General features: G+C 43.4%; 1 protein-coding gene across 2 annotated transcripts in view; it reads left to right on the forward strand.

Annotated features, from left to right (window-relative positions):
• LOC8040049 (protein PALS2) overlaps positions 1-11,217 on the forward strand; it is a 52,043-nt gene that overhangs the window by 36,683 nt on the left and 4,143 nt on the right. For both annotated transcript variants that reach the window (XM_029982153.4, XM_029982154.4), the window contains exons 7-13: positions 3,699-3,830; positions 4,279-4,387; positions 5,021-5,086; positions 6,718-6,879; positions 8,094-8,296; positions 8,605-8,736; positions 8,832-8,903. In XM_029982153.4, coding sequence (XP_029838013.1) covers positions 3,699-3,830; positions 4,279-4,387; positions 5,021-5,086; positions 6,718-6,879; positions 8,094-8,296; positions 8,605-8,736; positions 8,832-8,903 — 876 coding nt within the window. The remainder of the gene's footprint in view (positions 1-3,698; positions 3,831-4,278; positions 4,388-5,020; positions 5,087-6,717; positions 6,880-8,093; positions 8,297-8,604; positions 8,737-8,831; positions 8,904-11,217) is intronic.

Here is an 11,217-nt window from a genome sequence, read left to right on the forward strand (position 1 = left end):
TGCAGATTCTTTATGTTTATCAGTGTAATCAGCGCTGGAGTTTGATCCGGCCACGTCCACCAGCGGTAAAAGGCCTTGCGGCGTCGCTGAAGTGCCTTGCGGTGGTGCTGAAGTTGTTAGTGCAGCCATGTTCACAAGCGGTAAAACGACTTGCGGTGCCACTGTAGTGGACACTTCCGTTCTCAACGATGTGGTGCCCGTTCTCAACGATGTGGTGCTCTTCTTATTTTAAGGGGGACACCACCCCGAAAAAAAAAAAATTTCTGCAAAAAAAGTTGATTTTGAAAAATGCCATATGCACATCCACCAACATTTAGAGAGTACGGGTATTTCCAGAAAGTTTCATTAGTTTACACCGCTGAGTTAATTTTTTATAAATTATTTTCGGTCCACCAATGCTAAAGAAAAGGTAGGGGTTGGAACAGCTTGAATGCATTTTTCTCCATTCCACTTTTTTAGCATAAATTTAACTTTAGGAAAACTATTGTTTGTTAATGGGACAAGAGGAAAGACTTACTCATTATTTTTCCCAACTAGAATTTTATGGACAGTGCAACTGTGGAATTGTTTTTTTTACTTTGTGGATGTCTTTTATAAAAGATGTTAGGATTTTGTAAACAACATAAAAGGCAAAACAATTATTTGATTTTTCACTGCGATGTTAACATAAAATAAATTGCTGCTTGGAAATTTTGTTTCCACGATTGCATTCTCCGGGCATTCTGCTGCAGATCTAGAGTAGAAAAATTTTGGGTATTACATTACTTTCCTAACGATAGCTTTCCTAAACAAAGTCTTTGTGTTCCTGATAAAAATGACTAATTTATTTTACAATTTATGTACACAAGTAAAACTTTGCACTGCATTCTGCCTTGCAACTACCAGTATATATCTAAATTTCATTCATATTAAGCCATAGGTTCAAAAGTTGACCCTTTTGCAGTGGTGTCCCCCCTTAAGTATGTCTGCGTTTACTGTGCACTTTCTGCGTGCTCACTAAACGGGCGTCCCTCGCCATCAAAATGAGCAAAACAAAACAAAACCACTAATGCGAAGTGGGTAAACATACACAAAAATGAAATGCTAAAAAGAAAAGTGGGTCAGGGTCCAAAATATTTACACAACGAATGAGAAGAAGACCAGGGGCTTGAAAAACACTAGAAAGCACAAAGAAAATGAGAGCAATATCAAAGTAGCAACTGGAGAAGAGCAAAGGCCGTGTGCATATCAGATGGCGTAGCAAAGGAAAGCAGACGACGTGGAGCAGGTGGGAGAGCAGGCTGGGGAAACCAGGAGAGGAGATGCACGCCAAGGCCAATCGGAGAGTGGCGCTTCGGAGGAGCGTGCGCTTTGAACATTCAGCGTCGCTGGAGCTCTGCTCACTCTCTTCCGAAAAGCATCAATGACGTCGCCACCTTGATGCCGATGCCACTTCGAAGTGCGCTGAAACGAAGTGCGGGAAACCAGCTTTCAAACAAGACCAAGATGGTGCCGGTTGGGCTCTTCAGAGCTTACAAATTGTAGTTTTTTTAATATCTAGATATTGAATTGTGCTTTCATACTTTGGGAGAGTATACTGTGGACCATAAAGGCTTCAAAATTGTGAGTTTTGAACAAGAACATTTTTAGCGATTTTTTACTATTTTAAGACTCGCGTCACCCGTCAAGTAATGAGACTGGTAGCAAAACTGTGGTTTATTATTGCTGTCCTACAACTTACCGTAACTGTTATCACCTTCCACATAGGTCTCTCCCCTATCTTTACACTATTGCATATGAATTTTCCATAGTTGGAAACAGTGCTGCAGGACACTGTGTTGGTGTGTCAACCCCTTCAGCAGCGCCACTATTTTCTCCTTTCCCTCATCCACAGTTTTTGCCTATCCATTTCTTTTCTCAGTAGTGTGGTTGTTTTTCCGCACATAGATTGTCTCTTTGCTTCCGGGTTGTAATGGAACATCTAGTATGTCTCGTCACACACGGCAGTGTTTTGTGGCGAGTCATGTTCCACTGAGAGTTGTTTCGTAAAGTAAGTGCAAATGTGTTTCCGGGTGTTTTTCTGCCTCTGACTGAGGTCTACAGGCACCGTTTTGGGTAAACTTTGTATCCATTCAATTGTTTACATAAAATTTGTCAAACAGTCTCTTCATCAATATCCACCATGTCTGCTATCATCCAAATGCTTAATATCTGATCATTGCTACCAGTAGTGGAAAGAGGCACGGAGCCAAATTTGCACACACTTCATAGAACAGCTGACAGCTAACTAGACTTTGAAACTTCATTATGCTTCTGCTATGACTTCGTTTCGGTGCACTATGATGTTTTTCTCTTTCCACCAGTGTGCCTTGTGAGATGAATATCCTAGCTGTCTTGCTGCTTTGGGAAATTTATTTGATTGTTTCAAAATTCCTGCCTTTGCTGTGTTGTTTCACTAAGTTATGAGGGGTGTACCTTGTTGCTTTACAATTTATTCTTTTACTGCAGATACCGGTCACTTAGAGGTCAACACACATGTCCACCTTCTCGACAGACTCACCCTGGAGCCAAATGCCCTTGCACCACCTGTATAGTAGCCTCTCTATGCCCTGCTGGAACCATTTTTTGGGAGCGCCTCACACCCATGCCTATACAGCTGCTTCCAGCGTATTAATGACCGCGAAATGGCGTCTCTGCAAGTTTTTTTTTCATGCTACCCATCATGTGATAACCACTGGGGGCCCAGCGAGGCTATACTCATGCGTGAACGGCTGAACGAAAGACGGCTGAACGATCAGACACCGGCAATTACCGCCTCACGTGAATGCACACGACGCAGTGATTGAGTGGCGCCTGAGAGGGTTTGGCTGTCTTTCTGACACGTCGTACGACCAGTCGGTCGTTTGGTTATGCATGGATATGGCCTGACCGGTCCCCCGGTTATCATCTGCTGGGTAGCATGAAAAGGACCCCTATGAGGACGGCGTTTTATGGTCATTGATAAGGTGGAAGCAGCTGTCCAGGCGTGGGTGTGAGGCACTCCCAGAAATTGGTTTCAGCAGGGCATGGAGAGCCTACCACACAGGTTGTGCAAGGGCATTCGTCCCCTTGGGGAGTCTGTTGAGAAGGTGGATATAGTGTATGCCTATCTCTAAATGACTGATATTTGTAGTAAAAATGTTTAGTCAATCAATATTCTCACGAACGTAATGTAACGAACCTCTCACGAACGCATCAGGGCTCAGCTTCATGCTTGGCATCCCCAAGGTACAAATTCAGTGCAACATTTTTTACTGTGTCTTTGTGGAATTTGTTACAGTTACCTACCTATATTTGTATTGCGCATTGGTAACTTACCTGTGCAGATGATTTTCAGAAAGCAACCACATCCATAGCTTAAAGCAAAGCACCCAACTTTTTGTTTTCAGCAGGTTTTTTTTTTCCTTATGCTTTTGCACTGGAGAGCCTCCAGTCAATCATTTCTATTTGCTGTCCTCTTCTTGTTTGCCATGGTGTATAGAGTTTTGAGTGCTGATTTTTTCCTTTGTTTCACTTGGTTTGTAGTTGCTATTCATGTTTGTAGCATTGTGTTACACCTCTATATAAGGCCTTCTGGTCTTTTAGGACCTAAGTGATGAATGAGAATTTCCTGCAGTACCTGTTCTGCTGAGGAAATGACATTTTGATGGCCCCTCCAACTTCTCTATCTTGCTTTGCAGTGCTTTGTGAAGGCCCTGTACTCGTATGATCCATCAAAAGACTCTCTGCTTCCCTGCAAAGAAATTGGCCTGGCCTTCAAACAGGGTGATATCCTGCAAGTGCTCAATCAGGAAGATCCCAACTGGTGGCAGGTATGACTGTCTGGCTTACTCTACTGGCTGGCCTCCCTTCATATTGTTTAACATGTTATTTTTGAGAGCATGAGTTCTCCAACTGGGTCCCTAGGAATCCAGGGTTTCCCCAAAGTACCCGTTTCCCAAGCTCCTAAATTTCCTCGGCATTCTCTGTCCTGAAGTGTTCTTCTAGTCTAAGCACCAATTTAGAAGATCTGAGCCATTCGTAGGTGCATAACAAAGTGATAGACATTCTCTAGTATGTGCAGTAATGTTTACAAGGTCTGTACGCTTCCTTGACTGCTTTATTGCATCAGTGCCAAGATTGGGAGGGGTTCTTCAGCTATCGATTAAGAATGATTTATGTTCCTTGAGGTGAAAGGGTTTGAAAACCACTGCTCTAGAGAGCGGAATCTCTAGTGGCTTTTTATTGCTGAAATAAATGACCCGTTGTGCTCTGTTGCAGGCAAGGCGGGTTTCTCTTTCTGGTCCAGCTGGACTCATTCCATCCCAGGAGCTGGAGGAGCGGAGGCGAGCCTTTGTTCGTCCAGAATTCGACTACGCCACAAAGACAAGTAGGCTCTTGTTGTTTCACACATCTGTGTTGCTTGTGGCTTGAATGGGGATGTCTGGCTAGAGTAAAACATTCATTGAGGGCTGCATGCATGCAAAGGAAATATGACACATGGTCCCTTCTCCTCAGCAACATGGTCTCCTTTGAAACATTGGTGTAAAAGTGATGAAAGTGGCAGGAAAAAAAAATATAGATGAACAAAGAATGAAGGATTGGATGGTAGGGGTTTAGGCCATGTTAAAAAAAGGCTAGAAGACACTCAACAAAACAAATGATGCTGCCATGAGTGTAGACACTCATGAATCCTCCTTGGCTCCACATGGCATCCTTGAACAATGTGTACGGCTTTGATATTGAAAATTGACTGCACAAATTGTCACGTGACTGCCAGAATATTTATATCAACGTGCAAAGTGTAAGGGCAGGGTAAACGGGCAATTTGTGAGTTATTCTGGATGCATAGAATTTACATTTTTTTTAAATTTACATTTCTGGGTGATTGGTTTCATGAAACATACTTTGCATTAGGCTGAGATGTGTGATTGAGTTCCTCCACATTTATGTCATTGATGAGGCCACCTTGTTTTATTCTTTGCTGTATCGAATCCTCATAATATTTCTTTTTCTTTTTTAGAAATGTGTGGAACCAAGATTACAAAGAAGAAGAGAAAGACCATGTATGAAAGCAAGGCTTCTGCTGGTGAGCATTGTTCCCTCAAACTCAATGCTTTGAGTTGCTTTTTTAGAGGTGCAGTGTCACATTTTCTACATCTAATCAGGGTTACTAAAGTCTTGCTCTTTAATATGTCTCAGAGAAATGTAATGATCTGAATGCCGAGTCCTGAGGATTCACTTTTTGTCACTTTGATTCATCCAATACGGTCACCGACCGATTTGTCATACACTTCCCATTATTCGGACGTTTTTGCGGAACCGTCACTCACCCTATAGAGTTAACGTATAACATTGACCGAAATTTCGGACACCTTAAAGCTTATTGCTTGATATTTCGCACATAATTTCTGTAATTTCCCCAGTTTACAGCCACAAAACAGCCGCCGCGATAGCGCCACAAGCTTAGTACTAAAGTCACCGCCGTTTTGGTCGGGGTATCCTCAGGAATTGAAAAATTGAAATTAGGGGGGTGTCTATATTTGGGGGGGGGCGGGGGCCGGCGGGCGGGGGCGGGGGGCATTGAGAATAGAGGACGTGTTGCGAATTAAGGGGGTGCCTTCGGAAAAACAAGAAGCGTGTATAGGGAAATCACTGATTTTGGTTGTTTTGATTTTGCCCTGTAGCCTCAATCCCACGTTCTACGCAATAAACAAGCTGGGTTGAGGCTGTAGTCTTGTCTTCCGGTTCCGCTATAGCCAACATGGCCGCCGTCTGCCCATTCTTATGGCTCTTCCAGTTCTTCTCGTGATCTGTGTTTTTCGAATGCGATCGTGAGAAGAGCGGCCGTCTGCCATTCTTGTGGTCTTTGAGCGCGAAGGTTTTTTGCCTATACGCTTAGTATTGAAGCAAGCTCGGTGGACTAAACGTTGTCTACAAATAGTGCCAAATGGCGCCAACTTCAACTTCGCTGTTTGTGCCAACGAGGTCGCCGACAAAGTGCAGCACCGTGATCAAACAGATCAACAAACAAGTGAAAAGTGAACAATAAAAAGCGGAAGTTGCACGAGAACTTAAAATTGACATCAGACAAGTGGAAAGCAGCCAATACGCAGCGGAATATGCGCGGAAATGAGATATTTTGGCTGAAATCAATTTTTCGGACCGCTTGATTATTTGGACAATTTCGGGGTCCCCTCCGAGTCTGAAAGATTGGTCGGCGACTGTACTACCATATTTGCTCGAGTAATAGTTGCACTTCTTATGAACAAGGCCTATGGGTCTGCTTTTCCGCAAAGCACGGGGATAATGAATCACTGTGATCGGCAGAAAAATGACAGCAATTTACGAGACAGAGATAACTTCTTCACGCGAAATTGTCTGTTCAGATCGCATTTTTACGGAGGATTGTGTTCTCGACTTTGTTATTCGTTGTGCTTTTTACGCACAATGCGATGATTGGCTGAATGTGGGCTCTACAGGAAAATCAATGGAAGGGCCTTGTTCATAAGGAGTGCAGCTATTACTCGAGCAAATTTGGTAATAAGCAGCTCAGTCAATGTGACCTTACTGAAGCCATATTGATCTTGAATCAGTATTTTTAAAAAGAAGCCTTCAACTAAGTTTTGTGTGAAGTACTGCTGCCTTTCCCTAGGTTTAAAAGAAAGCTTGAGTGGATGTGTATAGTACTGGTTTTCATCTTCCTTTTTTTTTCTTTAGAGTTTGAGAAGGCGGAGCTGCTCCTGTATGAAGAAGTTGCCCGTATGCCTCCATTTGAGCGCAAAACCCTGGTCCTTGTTGGAGCTCAGGGCGTGGGAAGGCGCTCGCTCAAGAGCAAGCTGATCAGCTACGACCCTGTTCGTTTTGGAACGCCCCTTCCACGTACGTTAACACAGCATGCCTCCTGTTTTGGTTATCTCTGATGGGAGAAGGAATGCAGGCTTTGCAAGACCATGCTTGAAGGGTCTCATAATTTTGATGCTCGCGTAATCCAAGTCTACAACATCTTGGAAGCATTCTGGGCATATTGTGTTATTAATTCTGGTGTAGTCTCAGAGTAGCCTGTTTCTAGATTGCACCCACTTTACGAATTAATGGCAGTCTTAAATTGAATCAAATTGGTGTTGTCATATTATCTCTCCATCCTTGAGAACGGACCTAATATTGGTGCTTTTACATTCTTGATTCGTTGCTTTCTTGATTTTGTTATTCTGAGAACTTTTCTTGTTGGACACATTTCTGCAACGAGAACTTGTGGGCATATTAATTGTAATAAAAGTGGGGTTGTGAGTGTTTGCAGGTGTACTTGGTTGTCTCATACACGAGTATGTAAATAATTACCACTTGTGCTACTTCTTACACCGGTTGACATATAGTAAATAAATGATATGATCTTATTACTCAGTAAAGGGTCACAGCCATTTAACCCTTTGACGGTAGAGTTTTTTTCCCAAAAGATGTTCCCCAGTGGTCGGGTTTGTTTCCAAATGAATAGTAAAAAGAAAAGGGCAATGCGCAGGTTTTCCCTCAATTATCTAGCCGGAGCACGTACAGTGCTTTCAAGCTGTTTAGGTTTAGAAGCATCAAATGAAAATATTGAAAACGAAAAGTTGTCACTTTTTCTTCTATTCGGTTTTATTTTGGCACGTCCGCTTCTGCGACATTCCGGCTGTTTCAGGATACAAACTGGAGGTACTTTACAGAGCTTCTCCATCAGTTGGTAAGCTCTCATGCTCCGAATTAAAATCTGAGAAGCATTCAAAGTTTGAAACGTTAGAGCCCCGTGCTCCAATTGCCTGTACTGCCGGGCTGCCGACCGTCTTGTGCGTATCATGCGCAAGGGCGCATAATTTAAAAACTATAAATTGTCCCAGCAAAGCAAAACACCGTGCTAATAGTTAACCAAAAACATAACAAATATCAGCGTCTTCCGCGGTGCGCACTGTTTCGCGTTTAGGCAGCCACTTTCTAATCTATGATCATCGCCGTACGTGTATGGCGTTGACCGTCAGAGGGTTAGTATGTTTGAGTTTGCAAACTTGACTGAGGGTGTTAATGTATCCCCTGCCTAAATGCGCCACTACATTTGTGTGCAGATACCTCACGCCCGATTCGGGAGACGGAGACCGACGGCAAGGTGTACTACTTTGTGTCACGCGAGGTAATGGAGGCAGACATTGCAGACAACAAGTACCTCGAGTGGGGTGAGCATGGCGGACACCTGTATGGCACAAAGCTGGACACACTACGTGCCGTCATCCGCTCAGGCAAGATGTGCGTCGTGGACTGCAGCCCCCAGGTGGGTTGTGAGGTTATACCTACTCTCATTATGAAAATATATCATGTCTTCAAAATTGCCCTTCCCCTTTAGAAAAATTTACCTCTAATGTTAGTAGGGTCCTCCCTTTGTGCGCATGCATGTACTGTGGCCTGCTTTTAGTTTACCAGCTCTCACCCAGTGCTCTCTAGACAGACAGTCTGGAACACTATCACTGTCATACTTTAGTACTAAACTGCGGGAAAAAAAATATTGTCCCAGTTCTTTCACACTTGCATTGCCCAGGGGGAGTGAGTGGGGTCTAAACACTTTCCTGTTTTTTTTTTCAGTATCTGAAGGTGCTGAACACGCCCGAGTTCATGCCGTACGTCGTGTTTGTAGCAGCGCCCCAGGTAGAGCAACTGCGACAGATGCATGAGTATGGTCGTCACCACGGCTATGGAAGCAGCCGTAATTTGACGGTAAGATAGCGAGGTGCCCCTTATATTTTACATTGTGACATACTGGAATTTCTCAGTCGTCTATAGGGCTTTTTCCTTTTCATTCTGCATCCCAGTTTGACAGAGCCATGAGTCGTCACGGGTCACGGCGAGCTCGAACCTTGGAAAGTCTGGCGTCTCTCCAGGAGGTGAGTAGTACTGTACTGTTGTTTGTTATTTCATCATACTGCCGAGATTTGCCTGGTCGACAGTCAGCCTTCGAGAAGGGGCACACATCCATGCCCATGTGTTAGCATGTATGCCCGTGGTGGTTCACTGGCAGCGTTGACATCAGGAGGGATTTGAAGTGAGAGACAGGCAAGCTTTCGAGGGTTACTAGGCCTGAGATTGTTGGTCTTGCTGTAAGACAATGAAGATTTGTAAGACAAAGAAGTCAATCATGATTCGGGTATGGTGTGGTCACTCGACATGTGGTTAGAAAGTCTGCATTAAAATGTAGCTATTGTCAGATGCACATTCACAAGATAGGTTTTATCAGTCTGGTCTTTAGGCATCCATGATCACTGAGAAAGTGCTTGCATAATGGCACTTGAGGACAGGTATTCCATAACTGCAAGTTAAACTGTGTGGCAGATTTAAGGTATACTCTTTCAGGAAAGAGTATGCCTTGTTTTGCTTCAGTAGAAAAGCTTTGTTATGAAACTTGTCAGAAGTGGCTGAGTGGGGAGTATGAGTGAAAAGGAGCATATACAGTTGAACCTTGTTATAACGAACTAGCATTGCGAGCAGAAATTTGTTTTCTATATACAATATTTGTTATAAAAGTGCACACAAAAATCAACGCAAACGCTCCAACAATCGAAATCGTGCAAGAACGTGCTCAGCACTACGATATAAAAACGTGCTGTCGCGGACCTCGAGATCCTTACATGTCATTGAGCAGCATTAAAAAAATAGATTGGAACATGACAATATTAATTTGCAACACGAGAAATGACGGTAGAGGCAAGGTTTAAGGCGCTTTCGGTCAATCTTGACGGTGTTGTTTGCATAGCACTCTTCGATCTTCTCCCTTGCACTGAAGATGGTGCAAGCATCATGCTTGGTGCGAGCTCGAAGTTCACAGCGATGTCTTTTTTCTTTCGATTGCTGTCCCCCATCCTCAAAACCTTCACTTTTGTCTCCAGAGAGATGGCTTTCCCCTTCGTCGCCATTTGCAGCTCCGCTACGAGTGACGTTATTGGCGGTTGGCTTTAGTCTCCACTGGTTCTTGATGCTGCGCAAAAGCCAGCAGCGGTGCCCCTGCCGTTATCCGCTCGGTTTGTAGGTGGTGTTACCTCCCGAAACGTGCATGTTTGCACATCGGGCAATCTAAGCTTTCGGAATTTTTCGTTTTTAAATTACTTTTTGTATTTTTTCTACTTTTTGATAACTTTCATAGTATTTTTTGATGCAAGAAAAGCAGGAACTGCTTCGCTATAACCGGTAGCACAACAGATCTCACAGTTTCGGTTTCGTTATATAACTAGAACTCCCATCCAAATAAAGCGTGACCAACCAAACTTCGGGATTAGTTTGCTATATTTGATATTTCGCTATATCAGTGTTCGTAATAAAGAGGTTCAACTGTATACCTACCGACTTGCATAATAGGCGCAGATTGCTTTTTCTGTCTCGGAAGAGTAAGTAGAGGTGCAACCTTTACACATTTAGATATGATCCTGTGATGCATGTGTAAATGGGTTTTCTGAGGGATGTGTTGCTCTTTGAACACATGCCTATGCACTGTAGAGGAGTACCAGTGCATGGGCATGTGTTATTTGCAAAAATGTTTTTACCTCTTTCTAATCAGCTTGCATTGCAGTCCAGTGGCGTAATTAGGGATGGTGGGTGGGAAAAGAGGGGAGCAGACCGGGCAGCGCTCTGGGGTGTGCAGCAGCTGGCGCGTGTCACGGATGGGGGGTGGGTGATCGCGGTTAACCACAAGATGCGGGGGTAGGTGCCGCCGCCGCTGACCGTAGTGACGCCACTGTTTTAGTCTTTTAACCTTTTTCCTTTTTGTGTTGTGCTAGCTCCTTTTGTTGAGAAAGTCTCCTAGTTTTTAGTTATATTGTGGTTGAGGTTCATGGAGCAGAATGTTAGTATGATTTTATTTTACATTTAAAATATTCTGCTAGTTGTGTGCTCACAAGTTAATATAAATGTGGAATCTTAATTCTTTTTTATGCAGAGAAAGGGTGTGGTATGTATTCATTCTGGACTTGCATAGTTACGTCCCTTTGTAGTGCATGGTGCTGTAGAGTTTTGATTGGCATTTGATGATGCAGTTGTTGGCTCTTGTCTATACTTGTATTCTTAAAGTTTTGATACTCTCACTTCTTTGTCTCTCCTATAGATAGTTTTGCACCTTTATAGAAAACATTGAATATGCCATCACAGATCATGTCCGGGCCCAGTTTGCTGATTGCTGCAGCTATCTCACCTAGAGGCTAGTGGCTAATT

Source organism: Ixodes scapularis, unplaced genomic scaffold, assembly GCF_016920785.2.
Source record: "Ixodes scapularis isolate PalLabHiFi unplaced genomic scaffold, ASM1692078v2 PGA_scaffold9__187_contigs__length_104089568, whole genome shotgun sequence".
Lineage (NCBI taxonomy): Eukaryota > Metazoa > Arthropoda > Arachnida > Ixodida > Ixodidae > Ixodes > Ixodes scapularis.